The 22,409-nt window shown below is 40.8% G+C and overlaps 1 protein-coding gene across 1 annotated transcript in view; it reads right to left on the bottom strand.

Moving 5' to 3' along the window:
* The window catches only part of MAP4K3 (mitogen-activated protein kinase kinase kinase kinase 3), an 83,432-nt gene extending 70,885 nt beyond the window's left edge, over window positions 1-12,547 (bottom strand). Inside the window, exons 1-4 of the mRNA XM_009274787.2 lie at window positions 12,395-12,547; window positions 9,135-9,225; window positions 3,284-3,348; window positions 1,018-1,073 (exon numbers count right to left, since the gene is read on the bottom strand). Coding sequence (XP_009273062.1) covers window positions 1,018-1,073; window positions 3,284-3,348; window positions 9,135-9,190 — 177 coding nt within the window. The 5' untranslated portion in view covers window positions 9,191-9,225; window positions 12,395-12,547. The remainder of the gene's footprint in view (window positions 1-1,017; window positions 1,074-3,283; window positions 3,349-9,134; window positions 9,226-12,394) is intronic.
* Window positions 12,548-22,409: the final 9,862 nt, after the last annotated feature.

The following is a 22,409-nucleotide window of genomic DNA, read 5'->3' as shown; positions in this document are numbered from 1 at the left end:
GGGTAGATTTAGACTAGATATAAGGAAGAAATTTTTTACGCTGAGGGTGGTGAAACACTGGCACAGGTTGCCCAGAGAGGTGGTGGATGCCCCATCCCTGGAAACATTCAAAGTCAGGCTGGATGGGGCTCTGAGCAAACTGATCTTGTTGAAAACGTCCCTGCTTATTGCAGGGGGGGTTGGACTAGATGACCTTTAGAGGTCCCTTCCAACCTAAACCATGCAATGATTCTGTAAGAACAAAAGGGTTTAAAGGTTCAAAACCCAAAACACTCCCAGATGTCACATAAGATTTCACTGTAAGGAAAAAAAAAGCCACGTCCTGTAAGTGAGAAGTCCGCAATCTCTGGCATAGCATAGGGAGATGGTAAGCGGCATGCAAGGGAGCTGGCTCAGGGACAGAGCTATCTTGAGAGAGTGTTTGAGAGAGGCAGCAGCTCTCAACTGATGGCATTCACAGATTTGCATTCACTAGAAGCCAAGAATTGCTCTCTCACTTGGAAGCAAGACATCCACCAAAAAAGCTGTTTCTGATTAAGTTTTACTGGTGAACTGAACCTTTAATTTAGGAAAGAAAAATGAAAGCTAGCATACCCACAAGGAGAGGCTGGTGACCTTAACTTGAACATCTCAAGTACACAATTTTTTTTTCTTATTGGCACAGACCAACTATCAGATATGCAAAACTAAGTCTTTGAATTTTCCTTCAAACTTGCAGTAACTAATTTGTACTACAAACATGGATTAATAAATATGTTGTTTCCCCCCTTGTAAAAAAAAAATTAACAGCAGAAAGATGATGACAGTTTTCTTCAAATGATCCAGGATAATTTGAGGTTATGCAATTATACAAATCAGTTCTAGGCTATAATACAGGACCTCCTCAGAAGTTTGAGAAAACTGCTAAGCCATCCAAACACTGTAGTTCCATGGCATCACACGTATTTGTAGCTTTTATTTTTAGCTTTTAATAGTTTCACATTAAAAGTCAACCACAAGAACCTGAGAACACACTACCTGTAGTGTTTCTCTGCTAACATAGGCAATCTGCTGTTCTGAAAGTGGTCCAGTCACTGAAATGGAAGGGAAAAAAAAATAAATTCTCAAAATCAGGTAAGATACTGCCCATTCCAAACCCATACCTCAATTACTTCCATTCACACTAATAGGATCTTACACTAGAAGTCTCAAAGTAAACGTGCTTGGACTTTCCCCCACATTGAGCATCCCAAAGACCACCAAACATTTTTTAAACTCAAAAATGTCTAAATCTCAAAGTAATTAAGAGGAAAAAGAAACAGAAGCAGTGATTTAAGCACAACTCTTTCCCCTGCACAAACCCATTGTGTCCTTCTATGCAGGGCTGGACTTCCAACCCAGTGACTCAGAGCTGCAGCAAACTCCGCTCAGTCCCATTTGAGCCCTAGGAAGTTCCTTCTACCCTTTGTGACCAGCTCTCTCCTTCCATCCTTCCTGCTGCCATGCAACCTGCTCTCTGCAGCTTCTCAACCCTCTTCTGCATGAGCTACCAGCACTGTTGTTCCTGGGCCTGCCACAGCATGCACCTTCTCAAACTCTCCCTCTGAGCAGGCTCAGCAGCTTCCCAAAGGAAGGAAGAGTCTTCCTCTCCCTCTACGGTCCCACTTCACTCAAGTCTCTTAAAGGAAAACAATTAAATTCTGAACAAATACACAAACCAAACACTGAACAGCAAGCAAGGCATGGCCTGTGACTTGTCCCCAGTCACTGGACTTTGATCCTGAAATTGAAGGGTTTTAAGACCAGGAAATGCAGTCCTCACTGCAAGCTTCTCAGGTTTTGCAGAGAAAACAAATAGAAAAGTTGGATGGGTTTCTCAAAGGAAACTGAAGGAGTAGGGAGTTAAAAATGAAAAAATACTTAAGCACCTAACTGCTTAGCTTCTACAAAACCCACAACCATAGCATAAATTAGTATCATGCAACATATACGTATCTTCAAAACAGGTCTAGATCCATCTTCCCTTTTCTGAAAGAAAAGCTCCAAACCCACATAAAACTTAATATATTAGCACCCAGAGTACATATTTCTAGGAATGTATGTTTATTTTGAGAAATTTAATTCTGATTAACTTAAATGACTTAAGATTACAGAGGCCTATAGTTCAATTGGAATAAGACCCTTTGGAATGTAATTAAGATCAGAAAAGAACCTTCCACTCTAACTACCAGTAGAGAAACCAAAAATCAGCTGCAACAGGAAACCGCCCCTGTATGACATCTGTTCAGGCATTTATCTGGTATGAGCTCATTTCCTACTCTACAGGTGTTCCACATAACAAAGCCTATTAGACACGATGCTTTTATCAACACTAGCAAAGATGTAAAGGCTCAACAAGGTAACTACACCATGAGCATGGTGTGAACTTGTGAATTGGTGCGTTGTTTTAATTGCACCCAAGTTAAATGTAAAAAGGTATACAAGCTGTTTACGCACAAGAGAAGGATGTGAAGATCCTAACATGTAAAATCTTCACAATTTAGAATATGGACAGATATCCTGTCTGAAAAACATCACCTGAGAACCACAGAGCTATTACTCATGGCATACTCCTTTCCTAAGCAAGTCTTAATTCCAGAGCAATAAAATCCCTCAAAACTGATTTTGTCTCTTGAAAACTAGCAATCAATTGACTGATCCTCTCTTTATGCAATAGATTCACACACACCCCTTGTTTCTTTGACCACTCATTGCATCTAAGACTAAAGCAAATATATAGGCCACCTTTGCTTTTCATGTTATACATCCAGCATTAAAAAAAAAAAAAGACCCTCATGGCACTACTGCTATACAAACATACAAAAGATCACTGTTTACAAAGGACAAGAGCATCCACTTATCTAGGTATCTGTAGGGAGCGGTACAGATTACACTAAAGCAAAGTTCAAAAGCTCAGAAACAAAATGGCTATGAAGTAAGACAGCACATCAGGATATAAATTTTTTATTTCTACAATACAATATCGTCTAATTTTACGGCCTTTGAAAAGTAGTGATGGGCATATGAGCTACTGAAGGAAGGAAGGAACTTCTGCTTCTCAAAAAAACCCCCACTATAGCTAATTTTGTTTAAAAAAACCAAACCTAACCAATTATGTAAATACATAAGCTAAAATTGACCTTCAATGGATTATTATGGATACTAAATTTAGGATTCCTCCTCTCCGATTCAAAAACACTATCATCATCTCCATTTTTGAAAATAAGCTTTACTTAGATTTTAAGGAATTACAGTCTTGACATACCATGATAAATATCCTGTAGAGAGCCACCTCCACAAAACTCCATGCAAATCCATAGCTTGTCTCGTCTAAAAAGTGAACAAAACCATTCATTAGCTGTCAGATTTGAAAACAGCACCTATGAAAGATAAGTCAGAGGACTCAAACATTATAAGGCACAACATAACAAGCTCTGTATTATGAAAAGTACAAGTCAAATAATGACTATGATCTAATCTTTAAGTGATACTTCACCATCAAAATAGTAACTAATGAAATACCCAAAGTATTCCAGGGTTTATTGGAGTAATAGAAACAGTATTAGTGAAACGTGCACACTGATTTTTGTTCAAGATCTACTATGAAAATGAAATATATTTTTACTGAGAGTAGAGAGAAAACAGATGTGGCTTCTTATTTCTTCCTCATTTCTTCCTCATTTTCACTTCTCCTCCACTTTTTTCAGAACAGAAGAATTAACACAAACAAAAAAAAGAAACAAACCCCAAACAAAAAGCCCTAGGGATATCTGTCAACTCAATTTCTTTCACAACAAATGGAGTGAAATTCTAGTGCTTTAGTCAAAGCTAGGCAGAGTGGAGCCCATGCTGTGGGTAAGTGCCTTCTTAGATGAAGTCTCTTCCCTCAAAAATACCTATGGATATTTTTGGTGGCAGGGGTCAGAAGGAAGTTCTTTAGACTCCTCTTACTAAGGGAATCAATTCAGTTTGACTCACTATACCTCCATAAAAGGTGCTTTCTAAAAATAGACAACGGGCTGAAGGATTCAAAGGTATCTTCTATTATGGACACTAAATTCCATTTTCACTTAGTAATTTTTACTGGTAAGACAGATGTACCATGTGTGGCCACATAAAGGCATTTTGGAGAGCAGAAAATCTGGGACTTGCCTAGTCATTCCTGGCCATCAAAACATGCAGGAAAGAAAAGTCGCATACAACCACCTTAGGGCAGATTGGGACACAGGACAACCAAAGGAAAGACTGATGATTGTTCTGCAGCTTGCCCATGACCCCTGGTCTTGGGTTTCTTGCATTCATAAGGCTCTGTTAGCACAGCTGAGGCAATCTTGTAGGCAATGCCAACATTTGTAGAAGTGTTTTGCAAGGCAATGGTGTAAGTGCTGAGCTTATCCCCTGAGCTGCAAATTGCAAGTATTTCTCACCAGCAGGCAAAAGCTAGAATAGCTGGTGTTCCAAGGAAGAACTGTCTTTCTTGGATGTCCTCCCCTTTTATGTCCATAGTCCACATGGTCCTCAAAGCTACGCCCCGGCTGCTTCCTCTAGTGGTGGGAAAGGTACTGTTCAGGCATTACAGAGGTTATAAGCAACAGAAGTCCCTGGCTGTTAACTCCATACACTTCTAGGGGTTAATTAAAGCATTGCTTGAAATAATATGAAGGCTTTCCACTGAAATAATTGATCAAAGTCAGACACAGAAGCAATGTGACTACCTGTGAAAGAAAACAGAATTAGCAATGGCAGCAGGGGAACAGGAGTGAGAAAGAAGCACTGAAGAGACAGACATCCACAAGTCCCTTGTTTATTCCCCACAGTGATGCAGGACTCGGACAGGGACACTTTTGGGGGCACTGGGCTCATGAAAGCCACTCTTTCCCACGTGGCTGCATCCTGTTTGATGCCAACAGCAGCAGCAGTGTGGAAGTGGGAAAAAGCCAGGACAACCCCAGCAGCCTTGGGACAGCAGCAGAGCACCCACAAAGTAAGAGACATGAAGTAGATAACTGCTGTAAATTCACACTTTCACTTACTGGGCATTAACTTCCCAGTGTGGAAAAGCCCTACAGAAAAGAAAAAAAGATAAGAGGATCAAAAGAGGAGATTGTGTTTCTAATTCGCTATCTAGCCTTTTATTACTGTGTCTAAGTGCTTTGAGACAGGTGAAGATCCATGTAATCAACAGTAACTGTACACAGTTGTCTCTGTCTGCAGAGCATATGGCAAGCACAGCAAACAAAACAGAGACAGGATCAACAGTACCATTTAGTATCTGCAATTTAACACCTAGGCTAACAGCAAGGCAGAAATTTGACTGTCTGAAAAATCCATACGTAAACAGAAGAAAAGCATGGGGAACAATATGCTGATAAGTGCCAAGTATAGGATGATGGTATTTTTCTTATTGTTCTTAGCACTGAAAGATACTTGGAAAACAAAAGGTCAGACAACGAGAGGCCTCAAAGACAGCCATTTGATTACCCAGACAAAAGAGAAGCACTGCACCAAAGAAAGGGGCGGGGACCAAGCAAGGGCACAAGAGTGCACCAAAATATACACTATATTTGCCAAAATTTAATTCTGAGTCTACAAAGGTATATTCTGATACCCCGAGACAAGAGGAAAATCATCCCCAGCCTGAATACAGCACCATGAGAAAAGCACTATTTCAATCTAAAAATTTTAAAGAAAGTTGAGTGCAACAATAATATTTGTTCACAGTCTGTTTTCACATGAAGCCTTTTTAAAGTCATCAGAAACAGCTTTTTATTAGTTATACTAAGCAACCTGTTCCCACTATGATTAGTTAAAAGAAGCAGCTGGTAAGACAACTGGATACATTTGTCAGTGCTTCTACAATGCAAATAATCTCACCTCCAGAAACAAACACAAATGGAACTGTCACATTCTGGTCAGAAGTTCATATGTTAGAAAAACAGCTCAGGGTAACTTCAACAGCACGGCAGAGCCCCAGCCCTCCCCTCTGCCATACCTCACTTAATTCTTTCTTCTAAATTTGTCTTCTGAGAAGGTTTATAACAATGACTTTTAGGTTTGTGGAGCACACCAGACTTAATGTCACACATCAAGAAAAATGTCGACACAACTTCCTTCCCAGTACTGCAGACAGGTACAAATAAAGTAATCACGTGCAGTGGAGGACATTTTAATGTACAAAAAGGTGCTCTTTTCCCAAAGGCAGGCTTTGAGGTTGGGAGGAAGATGAAGGAGGTGCGGCAGCAGGGTGGGACACAATGTGGTCCCAGCCACACAACTTTCAGAATATGCAACATCCATTTAAGAAGCTTAGTCACCATAACATGGAGCTTCCAAATACTGCCTCTAGGAGATCACAAGATCCCTTGCCAACTTTACAGCCTGACAATCTGTAAGCTGCTGTCAAACAGACCAGTAACTCTACAAATTCTCAAAAAAATTTTAACATGACTTTGAGGTATGTAGCAGTCTTAAGAATTGACTGTTCATGCACAAGAAAAAGCCTGCCAGTACTGCACAGAACGGAAGTAACGCACAATTTAGGTTAACCTTCAAATTAACCTTAAACATTCAAAACTGAAGCGCAGACACTCCTAGTTCGGAATACCAAGTCCCTACATGTACACACGCTCTATCTGTATGCACACCCGCACAAACTTGTGCATAATACAGCTCACAGACCAAAAAAGCATTCAGGCTGCCAAGACAAGCACCCTTCAAGATATGGGATGCCAGAACATCATGGCTTGTTGATTTTATCTTCAGACTTTGATCCCTTCCTGCACATGTATACACAATAATGCAAGCAGTACACAATCACACACTCATGGCCTTGCTCAGCGTAGCATGCAGATGGTGTTCATCTAATGGGCTAGTCAACAGCTTGCTTTCCTCTTTGTTCTCATACTTTCAGTGCATTTCCACTTAATCTTATTCTGAAAATAAATTTGCTCTTGGAAACTTCCTTCATGCTCCACACTAAACTATGTCTGTTAAGTACTAATATGACCAGCTTTCCACCACAGATGTTTGAAAAGCGAACTATAAAGCGAACATAATTCGAAACACAGCTGTGTTGTACTGACTTGAATCACATCTGTCAACATGCAATACTTTGACTCATCAGGAAAAAGCTAAGATACTCATACTGACAAAGATGCAATGAACCCCACCAGTGATAAAACATGGTTTCAGTGAGCATCCAGGGCTATTCAGGACACTGAATTCAAGAGGCAGGGAGAAGAAACTCCTCAGGACAGCATTAGTCAGCTGAGCTTCTGCATGAGACCTCTCCTTCTCCTCTAGCATTTATTGCCAGGACTTTCTCTCTTCCCCAGTACTGCCTCCAAGTTCTGGCACACTCAACTTGTCCAATTTCAGTTTGCTCCAACTACGCAGACGTTCAGCATCAAGGTCACTAAGAGCACCACAAAGCGCTCCACACTTGCCATTTCAATATCCTGTCCCAGGTCACCCCAGAGCAAAACAAGGAACACTCAACAACTGCCAAGCAAGCCAGGGAGCCCATGTTAGCTCTTCTGTAGCACCGCAAACATGCACCAAACCAGACACTGCTGGCTAGAAAAGATAGCAACTGGAATTTCCCAAGCTCTAGCTGATCGAGAATGAAAGTAAAAGAAATGCAGTATTTCAGAAGATAAAAATCTTTTCAAATTTGAGTAAGTTAAAAGGAAAAGATGCACTCCAAATACAAGAGCCAAATTCTGTCATATATTCCTGCTTCAAAGATGGTAATTTTTTGTTGAAAGGCTTTCACGTACCAAGATTTTTCATGCGAAAATACCACCTCTATCATCCCACCACCAATCCAAAAGCACTTGGCCTATACTGCTGAAAAGCTTTTGGCTGCAGCAGATAGCCATTATGGAAAATTTCAGCTGGAGTTGCTGAAGTCTAGTACATGTCTGAGTAACTCAACTTGGCATCTTCCCATTATGAATAGGGTCTAGAAACCTTCACAACACGCAGAGCTACCATGTCCCACCTATATTGTCCCCATGCAGACAGAAGATATGTGAATACCTGAAGGGAACAAGAAGCCTCTGCCATAAAGAGCATCATGACTTTTGAGAGCCTTTTAAAAGCTTTTTATTACATGGCATGATATGCCTAAAATTATGACATTATGTTCCCAAAATCCAGCATTAAAAGGTCTAGTCCTTGAATAGCAAGCAATTGCTATATCTAGCATAAAACATTTGTCAGGATGCATTAAAAAGAATTACAAACATTAGAAAGTAACCATCAATTTTCTCAATACTGAGACTTTGTATGGAGTACTGAGTTTACTGCAGTTGTAACAAGTAAGCATAATACCTTACAAAAGGAATTACACAAAAGAATAAGGAGACAGAACAATTTATATATACTACATTAAGTGTCCTAAACAACTCTGCAGCTCAAGAGAGAAAAGCAAAGATAAAAGAGCTAAAGCATTAATCATTTTTAGATTTCAAAACAAATCCAAAACGCAAATCACCAGTGAGCTTTTTAAAGGCTGCACGGTTTACACTCTTAGGTACTTCAGTATGACATTGTCCTTAAAGCTTAACAAAACACTACTACTCTTAAGCAAGGAAAAAACCAACAATTTTTTTCCTCCTTATTTCCCCATAACATTTAATTTTCAGTTCTCAGACAACTGGTGTTGGCATGTAAAATTAAGTCAGAACATTTCTGAGAAATCTATCTGTATTATGCAATATATTCATATTGCATATATGCAAAACTTCCCGAAGTTTTGCAAATTTAAGAGACATTTTACTGAAACCGATTTAAAAGTTACTATATACACAGACTCTTTCTTCATACTTCCGCTTAAATTTCCATTTATGTATTAAATTCAAAGCTTTTTAAACGACAACTCATGTCCAAGGAAACATGACTACATGATCATTGAAAGATTTTGCTAAAAGAAACATTATTTATAGAGAGAGATTGTAGTAAACAGAACAGATTTTAAGGTAAATGAAAAAAATAATATACAAGTGGATAATACTTATTTGGTAAATTATGTTTTGCCTAAGTCACCTTATAGACCTGTCCTTTACAAGGAGATGGAGAGGCATTTTTAAGTGAGCAAAAGAAACAAACTGTACCTGAGATAGCTGCCAAAATAAGCAACAATGTTTGGATGTTTACAGTCTTTCATCATAATGATTTCCTGCTGCACAACAGCAAAATCTTCTCCTGAAAAGCAGAAGAATGAATATTTTCATTGGCCTGGTTCATACTCACATCTCAACTAGACTTTCAATACATGTTTATAAAATAAACATTCTGAGTAATTAAAACTAATTATCTGCCAGTTTCACAGACACATAAAGCAGCTGTAAGTCAATACTTATTAGCAAGGGCTTAGCAATAAGTAACTATATTCTTAAGAAGTTTCATTCTGGGCCAGATGGACCTCACATCTGCTATCTGATACCTCTTACGATACTGGCCATAGCTCTTTCTAAAGTCTTTATTTTTCCTGAGACCCCACCGTGTCCATCTGCATATGCCCTGCCAATAGCCCAGGTTCTTAAAAACCATGACAAAACTTTGCTATTTTTGGCCACATGTCCAACACCCATTAGATCATCTTCCTGAGCAGAAAACATTCAATAGTCTGCTGCTGCTGCAACCCTTCAGTAAACTCAGTAAGCACATAAATTTATGGACTGTGCATAACTTATGTCCAGATAAAAGACTGACATAGATATGGCATTTATCTGAGTCTTACTATTTGGTACCTCGGTTGTCCCTGTCTTTCTATAAAAGGTTCTTACCAGAGGGGGACGTTGAAAACATCATGTGTATGAAATTGAAAACCCAACACGTTTTGGGGGTGTTGTGCAGGGGTTTTGTAGGTAAGTTAAAGAGGGAAGCCAAGAAAGATATCAAATGTAAGAAAATGATGGTAACAGATATTTGACAGCCTTTTTAAAAGAAATACATGTCAAATGCTCTTTTGCAGTTCAGTGTCTTACATTGGGGCTCCTCTGAAATTTCTTAAGTCATCAGGGCAAATGATAGCTAGTCTGGTATGTTATTTCTACAGAAGTTCTTCTGAAGTTTGTTTACTAGGCGCACACAGTTCACAAGAAACAACTCATTCTTACTAACTTCAAGGACTGCATAGGTAAAATAAGCCTGAAGGCCTAAAATAACCATTTAACTTCATGAATAACTTAAGAGACTCTATAAGCAAGTTGAAAAAATAGGAAAATTCCAAGTATGTCAAAATTCTCCTTTCAGTGTACTGTTGTAGCACACTGCAGCATAACTCAAAAGAGCTTTTAAACCAGAAGCCAAAGCTCTTGTCTAAAAAGTTGACTGTAGACACTAAGCTCATATTTATCAATTGTCACAACCCAAAATCACTTCTCAAATATGGCTGTTAATAAATTTCAAATGTAACACAACAAATTCCAACAGAACTGGACAAGCTATTTCCTAAGAAACTATATTTTAAGTTTCTCCCAATACACAAACACACTGGCAACCTAACCATTTGGTACTTTTTAACCAGAAATCCAATATTCACGTGTATGCTATTTAACTGAAAGGAAATTTCAAACCACAAGCTGCAAGTTAACATCACAACAGACTGTCTACTATCTGGGGTGCATTGCTGATGGCTTGCTGTACCCTGACTAGACCTTTAAACGTGCAAACAAGAAATTATTTTCAGATACAGACAGGTGTCTCTGTGAAAGGACATGATTCCTCCAGCATTTGATCAGTGTTTTCTTTGCATCCAAAATATTAAAGAAGCATAAGCTTTAGAGTAAGTGCCTAAACATTATTAACTCTTAATCTTCACACTCTCGCCCAGTCTGCAAAACCTGCAAAGAAAGCCAGTGCCACAGTTCTGGAACATGGATGCTGCCCGTCTGAAGCGATGAGTCAAGCCTCTACCGCAACTGGAAGCAACAACTACAGAGAGAAACTGAGCTCGCTGAGCAAAGAGAGGGTAGCGAAAGCGCATTCTCTGTGCACCACTCAGGTATCCAAAGGCTGCCAGAAATACTTGATTCAGCTGCAAGATGCCAATTGTTCTCCCCATCTGCACAGCATGAGGGCAAGTTACCCCAGCTGCAGCGCATCCCCAGGCGCTGTCCACAGCTCAGAGAATGCACATAGCACGATTCTCCAGGTCCTACTCAGCACAACCCATACAATACTCTTTTCAACCAAGTCACTTCGTACTTTTGAGAGTGGAAGTAGTCAGCTAAGCAAAAACTTGCATTATTTTAAAGGTTGACATCATCTGAGTCTGCTGAGTCCTATGGTTCTTTTCCACTACGCAAGTCTCCTTCCCTGTTTTATCTTTACAGTTCCATAGGGAGACACAGCACGGCCGCTCATCTTAGCTGGACTGGTAACCCACATCATGCACAGCCAAGTACTCCAGCAATGGGAGCTGACATAAAAAGCCAAAGCAGCAGAACTAGACAAGATAATCTGAGACCACAACTTTCAGTGTGAATAAAAGAAGTATGATGAAGATACACTTTTGGAACTACATAGTAACATACTGTCCTGTCTTGAATTTATAACACATGCATATTTAAATAAACACGTTTCTAAGCACTTCCAGAACTGTAAGAGGAAAAAACGGAAGAAACTAGTAACTTCTTTCCCTTCTTGCCTGCATAGACCTTAAGGATCAAACCAGGTAATAGTTAAAATATTACCTGACCGCCAACATTAAACCTTGAAACGGAACACCAACAGTTAAGACTTAAACAAAAAGCCTGGACATTTTACTTCCCGGATTACTGAACTCTTGTTCAACAAGTCTAGCCATATTAACAGAACAGCACTTGCAGCTGATAACTGATCTGTAGGGCATATGTACTCTGTGAAATCACAACGTAAGCACAGTTCAAGCATAAATCTAGCATACAGTGGAAGTCCTAATCAGGGTCTCCAACAGAATGTCAGGAAATGTACTCAATTCCCAGATACTAATGCTCACCTATTATTTCACCCTTCCTTCTTTTTATTTCTCCCTCTATGCTCTCTCCAGGTGAGTTCTTTTCTGCCTTGCCAGCTTCCTCATTTCTTTTGTTCTTATACAGGTTTTTGGATCACATGGGTTGAAAACATAGTAGTTAAGACAAAAAAACCCCACAACTCTTACTGAAATTTTAATCAGCTTTCTTTTAACTGTTCTCCAGTTACATTTTTTCCTCTCACATCTTGCTTCTCATGCTTGTTATTTTTTAGAACAGTGCATTTTGTCCTACACTAAAAGGCAACAATTACCCCTTCTTTCAATAAGTGGACTCAATTGACTTTGTACAATTGTATGTTAAGCATGAAAATATTTCATTTCCATGACCTATTTCAGTTAAGAAACACTTACCTGGTTCTAGTTTTATTACTTTAATCGCTGCTAGCTCACCCGTGTTGACATTTCGAGCCTACAAAAAAAAAAAAGGTAGTATTTAGAGAGCAGAACACAGCAACCAGCTCTGCATTCTCAACTTGACATTCTCTGACAACACAGAGTCAAAGAGCAACTGAGATACACAAGGGTCTAAAACAGTGAAACCACTTGTTGGGTGGTTTTTTGTTTTTTTGTTTTTTTTTTTTTTTTTTTTTTTTTTACGCAAAAACAGCCTCAGGAAGAGTCAATAAATTAAAACATCTCGTACATTTATGTTTCATGCAAGGTTAGAATTTTTTTTCCAAATACACCATGCATTTATTTTTTACTGGGCTTACAGCATACATTTTCATTAAATAAGCATCATTAATGAGTTCTGTTATATCCAAAACACTTATTTAAAGTAGTCCGTATCTGTGCTTAATGACAGTGAACCAAACAGTAAGAATTCTGTAGCTAGCATGCTCTTCTCCAGTACACGTTTGTAGGAAGAATTCTTCCAACAAAACTTCTCACCTTGGATTTATTTTCTAACAACAAAGCAAGGTATCTCAAAAAAAAAAAAAACAAACAACCCACTACGCAGCTAATTTTTACTGAGATCTGAAGCTTTAAGTATGCTCAAGAAACCTTGTACTGCCACACAGGAGTCCTAAATTATGTAAGTCCTCAACCATGCTGTACTTCCGTATTAAAATCCATAAACAAACCGACCACCGAGATACTGACTGCAAAGCAGTTATAACATATACGGATCTCACAGCAGACAAGCAGGGCCCAGGGAGCATCAAGGACTGCACTCTGCAGCGTATGTGACTGCTTCCAAGACTCCCACGAGAGCGATGCAATGCTTCCTGCTCATTTCACTACATGCCCCTTGGTCCTTACTCTCCACCAGTGACAGTGTCCCCCCCTTGCTGCAAGGGTGCAAAGAAAACAAGCCAGCAACAAAGAAGTTAAAAAGCATTCCCCTTGTATACACAGCAGCTCTGTGGCCAACTTCAGCAGCAATTACTCAGCAGCTTAACTGCATTTTGTACGGGGCTCTGTCAGGCTAAAGCCTATGTTCTACTGAGCAACCAAGGAAGGTGAATTTTGAACATAAATAAATGATAATAATGATTTCTCTTCTAGAACTGTTGCATTTGACTACTAACTGAAAACTGTGGAGTCATTTGCCCCGTACTTTCAGGATACTTCCGTGCCCCTGCACCCAGCTATGGGGAGAGGTTGCTCCCCAGCACCGAAGCAGCAGCTCCTGAAGGATGCTCAGCTACAGCCTCTCCTCTCCCCAGGGGAGTCTTGGTACCTGGAGCTGCACTGTGCTGGACCACCCCTGCACTGAATGCCGTGCCTGCTCTATCCCTACACAGGGCACAGAAGGCAAGACCAGTCCTGCTTTTGCTTTTTCCCTCATCCACTTTCAAATCAAAAGAGGCCAGAATTACAGAATTTAATGATGCAGATAGGTGCCCACCTTTACGGTGGCTAATGGTCTCATTTAAGTCACTTTAGGAGCTCAAGGGCTCACACCTTTTATCGATTGGCCATAAGACTCACCAAATACTGTAAGGTATTGATTCTTAATATGGCAGCTTGAGAGCTGGTTGTGGAACCACAAGCAGAGGGAAAAACAAACCCTAAGACTATAAAAAACAGCGAGCAATAAAGTCTAGAAATAAATGCAGTGTGTATTCCTGTGTTTAGGGATCTACCCAGGTCACTCCTAGCACAGCCGATCTCAAATCTCTCACTGTTCTTTGGTGTGGCAATGCTCTTTTGCAATGCTGAGAGTACTGACATTTGCAAATAATTTCCAGGCAGACAGTTATGGAGAGATCCCAAGACCAGTGGGAATCCCATAAAAGTCAAGGAGTAGTCCAAACTTGATAAGACTGTGGAAAAAACAGTTCAAAAAAAATTTTCTCTGGCAGCCTTCCCTGTAAGTCATTATTTGCCCACCCCACCGATGGCAGCAGGGTCTCCACTCATCACTGTATGGTAGAACAAAGACGCAAAGAGATTAAGAACAGCAAAAATAGGAGTTCCTTTTATCTGTACCAGAGAATGAAGGCAACACATAAGAAAGTGGCACCACTGAAGCATGAGCTAGGATTTTTATTCCTTATTTCTTTCCCCAACACACTCTTTTCATAGCAAGAAGCAAACACAGAGGCAAGATGTTCATGAATCAAAGGTCAGCATTTTTTAACCTCCAAGATTAACAAGAAAAATTACTGAAGCTTTAACGAAGACCTGAGCTCATCAGGGAGTCTTGTTAATACTTAAAGACCTGTTTTGGGGCAACTTGTACTAGTAAGGTAATCAATGAGACACAACTGTAGTGGATACAAGCGAGGAGATCCTGAAGTTATGTGTCCTGCATGCAGCTGGGATGTGCAAGCCAAGCTGGAAAAATTTCACAGGCTTCAGGGACATTGCTAGTCTAGCAAAAAAATGTTTGGTAATTTTTTTTTAATTTATATTTAACAATACTGTGTCCAGCTGTCAGAAATTTGTTTCTCTGACTATGGCTCCATAGGTCACTATGCTCTGCAGAACGCTATGGCAACTAAAGCAACATAGAAGGTGGGTAGGAGCCAGAGACAATCAGAACAAATCTGATTAAAACGTAAGAGGATACTGGTCACAAAGTCTTATGTGGTAGTGATGCCAAAAAACTATCAATAGTAGACAGACAAATCTATAGATACATCTGGAGCAGGACATGCAAAACCCCAGCCAAAGAAATACGTGTCAGAGCAGCAGGCAGCCTTGCCAAACCTGCGCTCTCCACACCTCCTGGCTGATTCAGCCCCCTCCCATTGCAAAGGAATTTCTTCTTTTGAGAACAGGATGTTGAAGAACTGTTCAAAATTGTGGGCAGGAAAGAACACACGTTGTGTCGTTTCACCTTCAGCTTAGGCATTGCTTCCTTTCTTCAACACCAGCAGTAGTGGAACTCTTTGGCCAGCTGGCCATTCTCTGGACCAGTATCTGCCTGGGCTCATGAAAGTCAGAAAGGAGGAACAAAATCTGATTTAATGCATGTCACCAATGCCTTCAGGAACAGCAGGCTACCAACTGCTTAAGGGCATAAATTGTTACTTACAAAAACATGACTTGAAGTCGACAATCTGAATAAGTTATCACTTTGCATCCTATTCCATTTGGGTTATTAGCACTGAAGGTGGTGTCACAAGTAAGAATATGAATTGCCTTTGTTAAACTGAGTATATTAAAAAAAAAAGATTATTCTGATTGCAGTGACACAAGGGTTCCTTGCAAAGGATGAGGATTAGGTACAGGTTTTCCTAGATCTCAAATACCTTTGAAATCATCAGTTGTGAAACAATTCCTTGCCTAAGCTTACATGAATGAGAGACTGAGAAAGACTGAAGTACCATATGCTTTTCAACACGTGTTGGAGCTGGCTCTGACTCTTAATTTGAGGGTGCTTGAGTACGTACCATACAATAGCTCAGTATGTTGAGGACACTGCCTTATGCTTTCATTTAGCATAATCACGCTAAAGTTGCCAACTACTTATGAGTTTTGAGATTGGGGCATTAATAAGGAGCATTAATAAGGGATGAAGAACAATTTCAAATAACTATTTTTGAGTTGGTAAATGCAACCAAAAATTTCAAAGAGGCTCGTGTAAGAAAACACACGTTCATTTCTTGTTTCCACTTGCCCCGTAAGCGCTCTAACTCCCAGCCTTTCTGATGATGAGGTTAACAGCAAAAGCCAAGTTCTCCCTCCCATCCATGTTTCCATGAGCAGGAGCCTGAAACTAATTCATTCACATGCAGATTTCACTATGTCAATGTTTCCAATGCATCACACAGGTTTTCCAGAAGCAAAGATTGGCCTACAATGCCTGCATCTACATGCAGCCACTTTACTAAATGTGTACAGCTTTTATACAACGTCTACTCTAGAAAACCATAGAGAGATCCTCATTCTACCAGTAGCTAAAAGAATTATACTCTTCCAGAGATCCAGACTGCCATATCTGGGGAAGAGTTTAAAGAAATCCACCAACCACTAAGTCAAGCTGGAGAAGCACTACCTAATTAAACAGGAAATAATTGCTACAGTCTCTGTGACAACAGCAGAATATCAGATCAAAATGCTATATAAAAAACTGCCACCCACTAGAAATAAAAGCTAGAAAACTCCAGGTTTTGTTGTTATTGCATTACACAAAAATTCATTAACCAAAATGCCCCACAACTGGAAAGACTTTATTACTCTGAAATAGAGAAGAGAAAGGGAGTGGGGCAGTACTCGGATGGGCTCTATCAGGAAACACCAGCTGAGCAAGAGATGTGCATGGTGTGTGTCTGAAAAGAAGAGGAGGGGAAAGAAGAAAAGGAAGAGGAAGGCTAGTATTTAGCACTGCCCCTAATATATGCCACAACAGCAGATTCATGAGAAGGAGAGGTCTGTGCAGCTGAACCAGTATAGACATAAAATCCAAGGTCCAAGGAGGTAAGTCTCTTGCCACGTTTATATTTGTCCTTCAGATGGAAGCTGGTAATATAAAGCGTATAATGCTGCAACAAAAACTAGGCCAGAAAGCAAAGTCTAAGACAGTAACAACAGGGCCCTTCTGGTTTTGACTACTTCCTATGTGAATTGTTGACCAAAATGCAGACGAGTGATCTCTAAACAAGTTGCTACTTCACGGGATAACTGGACCCAGGGCACAGACAGGCTTCCTGACCTGGACTAGCTCCGCTCTTCAGGAAAACGCACCCTAACGGCTTCCCAACCCCCTTGCTTCCAGCCCTACAGCCCTCCCCTTCAGCCTCTCTCAAACCCACACAACTCCCCCAGGAGCTGATTCAACTCTCCAAGCCAGCAGAAACCCAGCTGCTTCCCTTTTTTTGGTTAGTTTTCTGCCAGGTTAGTTAACTGCGCCAGCCCTGGCATCATGCTGAGCGCCAAAGCTAACGTGAGGTAAGCGGCAAGACAGCCAGGAGCAGGGTAGGGAATCGCCCCTCTCGAGCAACAGTGAGCTGTTGTATCGGTTCAGTCCATCCTGTGATGTCACAGCTGTAAGTAACAGGAATTGAACTGCTAAGAATTACGCTAAAAAGAATTAGGTTCCACATTCTGGTAGGAGGCCTGATACCAAAACCCGACAGAGCTACAATTTTAGAAAGCGATGCTTTGATAAAGGTGATGTTAAACAAAAAGATGCGAAATGAAGGCAAACAAAAATCCCTACGCAAGGCATGGATTCTTGGCTAAGGAAACCACAGTCACAGAAACTAAACCCAGTGGTACTTACTTGGCACAGTGAAAACAGGATGGCAAAACATGCACCCTCTCCGCCTGCCTGACAAGCTTCAGAAGACAATTAAAGCCGAAATAGAGAGCCTTCAAAACACAGACTTTTATTCCTAGCAAAGTCAAAAGGAGCTTCAACAGCTGTAAGGTCAATCAAGAAGAAAGGAAGACTAAAACGCTTATCAAAAAGCACACAACTAAAAGGCGCAGGTTCAATATTTCAGAAGCAGCAAAGCTGTAGAAGAATTGATGCCTTACTGGATCACCCCAGGAAAGAGGAGAGCAAGGGCACGCATGCAGAGAGAAGAGATTTGTTCGTAGGACTCTGCAAAACAGGAGACTCCTCGGGTTCATCTGTTCTGGACGCATTCCCTTCCAGCAACATACAGGAGCGCTACCAGAAACCAGACGCTCCGAAACACAGCTGGCAGCAGAAAGCACTAACAGTCACCGGGTGTTCCCCAGAGATACCCACGGAATCTGAGAGTTTCCGCGTGAAGCAGCTGAGCTGGTAAGATACACGGCTTCCCTCACCAAAACCAACGCCCATGCCAAAAGGCTGGGGAGCAGACAATCGGGCTTTTTCTTTTTTAAAATGAGACCTCAAGCAAAGTGCACCCTACGGAGCTCTGTGTCTTCATTTGTTAACTGGCTGAAGCCATAAATGACGAAAAGAACTGAAACAAGGCAGACATGGTGTAACAGATACCTTTGCAGGAACGATAATCTCACTAATGATCACAACTATTTGAATTTCAGTAAAGAGGAAAGTAAAAGAAGGGCCTTTCGTTTTGTAAGATGCTGAAAATCTTTGGCAGGGTCCACCCACACCAGATGAATGACCTGTCAGACAGCAAATGAAGTTCAACCTTTATTAAACCAAAGCAATTATTTTTTTTTCCCCAAGATATGCTGTGATATAAATTAATCATATGAACAAAAGAAATGGACCTACAACCACCTCAGAATATACTTCAAATCTATGTGCAGTTACCACCAAACCAAAGGTGTTAGGATGGAGGCAAACAGGAAAATTACAGCATTATTATTAAAATGGTGTCTGTCAGAATATCGCATGCAGCACTTGTAACACAAACCCCAAAAGAATGGCATAAGTTACAGAGGTCCTGAGAACAGGGACAATTAGGATGGCAATTTCATGCTAAGACACAGAGAAGTCTTTCTAAATGAGAGATGAAGTAAATACAGAGCAAACAAAATTAAGCAACCACCTCATTTAACTCTAGAAATACTTCCTGAAACTGAGCAGGACAGGACAGTGTCTCTTTTTCACAACAAAAAAACCCACAACTATTCTTTTACACTTTGCTGACCACCCTACACAATTAAATTCTCCGCAGCAGTGAAATACAAAAACACAAAAGACAGAAATGACTTGTATGTCAGCGGAACTAGTTTTCACCCTTTCTAGCAGGTGTCATTTTGCACGAGAAAGTTTGACAGAAACAGAAGGCGAAATGCAAGAATTTTCCTGACACATCACTGCAATCAGAAAAGCAATTTTGCAATCAGTCTCTCAACTAGACTTTAGACAAAGCTAAATTAGTTGACAAGTAAGTTTACAGAGACACAGAAAACAAAACCGTGCAAATGAATATGTGATATGCAACACTCAAGAATACTCAACTCCAAGAAAACCACTACCAGCAGATCGTCTGTCTGTGGTTTATTACAGATATATCAACTGTCTGACAAAGTAGTAACTCGATTTCACCACTAACTTTAGCAGTCTTGAGAGGAGACATCTCTGGACAAGGGAACAGATTTTAAGTCCTGTGTTTTTTACTTAAACTTCTAATAAGAACTTTGTAATATTAACGCTTTAGCTTTCTATCGTGGCAACACAGCTTCACTGAAAAAAGTTTTCAAAACCCAAACATCATCTCTCTTTCAGACCCTCACTGAAAACAGTGTTATGGCCAGCATTTATGTCCCTGGGATACCTTAAGACCTAAGCAACCCAGAGGAAGCCTCATCTCCTACAACAAACTTGCACTGGTGCTAGTTAGAAGAGACACATTATTGTTGACTGGGCGTATCTGATAAAGAGCTAATGGCATGAACAAGTTACCTGTTACCTTTCTTGCGATGAATTCATTATCATCTTCTCCAAGGCCTCTTTGAAAGCTGAACTTGAGTGGGAGGGCAGATAACGATAAAAATAGTGTTAAACCAAAAATCCGTACTTGCGGTGCACTAGCACGTTTCCAGGTACCAGCTAAACAGCAGGACTCCCAGCAGCAGGATCGTATCAGTCTGACCCATACCCTCATTCCCTTCGAGTCTCCATAGTTCAGTCCACCCCACGGGCTCTTACTTCAAATTCAAAAATATTCAGAGTAGAGACTCTGCCTCTTTTTTTCTTTTTTTAAATATAATTATTTAAACAAATCAAACATTTAACCCATGCCCTGTTGTAGCTCAGTTCAACTAAAACAGAGCAAGGAAGTAGATGCCAGTCTGCTCTGCTTTCAGCTCCTCAACACTTTCCCAGGAAAGCAGGTTACAGAAAGGCCAACATTTAGCAAGAATGTCAACATAAAAAGATTGTCATCTTATTAAGGCAATAATCCCTACCTACTAACAGCAGAAACACCTCCCTACATGGTTCTCCCTGCTAAGGGGGGAAACCCACAATTTACAGAGAATAGTTTGAAGCTGCCCGAGTACATCCAGTGCTTGGATTCACTCTGCTGAAATCCCACTACTGATGAACACCATTGTCATAAGGCTAATCTCAACTTCACACAATTATTTCATCAACCACAAAGTTCACCTACAGACGACAAGATGAAGCAAATGAAAGAGGCTTTATGAAACCCCTCACAAATTTAAGATAAAGCCCTAGTAAGCTCATGTGTGGATGACACATAGGACTATATTACTTCCTCTTTGTCACACTAAAAGTAACCAGGTTCCATTATTATTTTTGGGCTACTTTCATGCTCCACTTCAAAGGCACCTTGGGCAAGACCTTGCCTCAAAATGAAACAGGCAATAATCCATCCAGGAGAAAAGCAAGTCTCATATTCCCTCCACTGTCCACAACCTAATCAGAAAGCACTTACCTCTCTCTCATCTAGAAGAAATAAATAATTATAATACCAGCCTAGTGTATCCTGGTCCTGATATATCACCTTCCATCTCAGCTGTTACAGGCAGATTGTAAACATAAACAAATCCACTCTGAGGGAGGAGAGACCTTCTGTGCCTCAAACAAAAAAAGTCACAAGCAGTGCCAAACACTGGCCACTCACAGAGCACCAAACTGAAGGCTATTGCAATGTAAGTATGATAATCATCAAGAAAACCTTGACAAATCCAATGAAACTTAGCAGGTTTCAGATGCATAGTAGTATTGCAAATATAAGTATTTACTCTATGGTTGGGGGTAACGTCCTTAAAATTAAACTCTAAACACGGATGACTTGGCTAATTCACATCCATCAAAACCATGTACAGAGCACTGAAAAAACGTGATTGATAAGATATCACAGAATCAATACGCCAGTTAAAAACTGCAACAGAAACAGAGCTGAGCACATCAAGATAACAGTTTGCAGAAAAACAAAAAAACAGAGCATAAGGCAAGTCAACTTGGATAATTAAAACATCGGCATAGTACACAAATACTCAAAGAAAGCTGGCAAGGTGGGGAAAACAACACAAAACCCCCTTTCAATTAAACAATTAATAAAGCAGGGAGTTAGCACACTAAGAGTGCAGTAACAAGAGGATTTATATCCTGAAACTTTCATAACAGTTAAGCAAGCTAAGATTAAATCAAAATCACTCCAACCCAAACAAGACTTCATTCTAGGCACATTCACTTAGAGTCAAAGGCAGCATCAGTGCCAGTTTTGTGCACCTCAAATTGTGGAATGGCTCTAAATGTTTCCCTACCGTCCTGCCTACCAATACCAGTTTTCTTAAACACACACGTCCACCCTGCAATGACAAAAACAGACCAGAAGACACTTGGAAAGCACACGGTTAAAGTGATGCTTCCAACAGGCTGCACACGACAAACTTCAATTCTCCCCTCTGCTCTGCCACCAAACAGCAGCACGTAACAACCGGTATCATCCCACCTGAGGGACAGGCTGCTGCCATCCCATCAGGCAAGAGTTCAGCTGGATACACAAACAACAACATATGCTGCAGAGCACAGAAAAATGTCAAAGTACGCTATAAAGCCCAAAAAGCCAAACTTATATTCGGCTACTGTTGCTTTAGCTTTGCTTTTCCTACGTTTCTGAAGTTAGGACAGGATCATGAAAGACTCTGATCCTAATGACACCTTTCCTGACTCCCTAGTTTGCCCTCCAACTGGTCAGCCTCACGTTTTACAGAGACACAAGCACAAAACACTGGTATTTCCACCCAAGACAGCGACGGGAGCAGTAGCTGGGATGAACAGTCCTGCTCGCCTTCAGGCACACGATTTAAAGTGACGTTTGGGCTGGAAACGAGCAAGCGTGTGCCTCCCGCACCCCCACAGTCCCCGGCTCGGTCTGGAGGGAAGCCGACCCCCAGGCTCCGCCCATAACAGACGCCCCCGAGCCGGCACCCAGCAGCGGCAAGAACCGGCTCCCAGGGCGGCTCCGCAACCACAGGAAGCCGGGAGAGTGCCGCGGTCCCGCACCGCCAGCAGGGGCCGGCCGCCCCC

This window comes from Aptenodytes forsteri, unplaced genomic scaffold (genome assembly GCF_000699145.1).
Source record: "Aptenodytes forsteri isolate BGI_AS27 unplaced genomic scaffold, ASM69914v1 Scaffold272, whole genome shotgun sequence".
In the NCBI taxonomy this organism is placed as follows: domain Eukaryota; kingdom Metazoa; phylum Chordata; class Aves; order Sphenisciformes; family Spheniscidae; genus Aptenodytes; species Aptenodytes forsteri.
The sequence above is the reverse complement of the archived record's forward strand: the minus strand, read 5'-3'. Positions and strand labels throughout refer to the sequence as shown.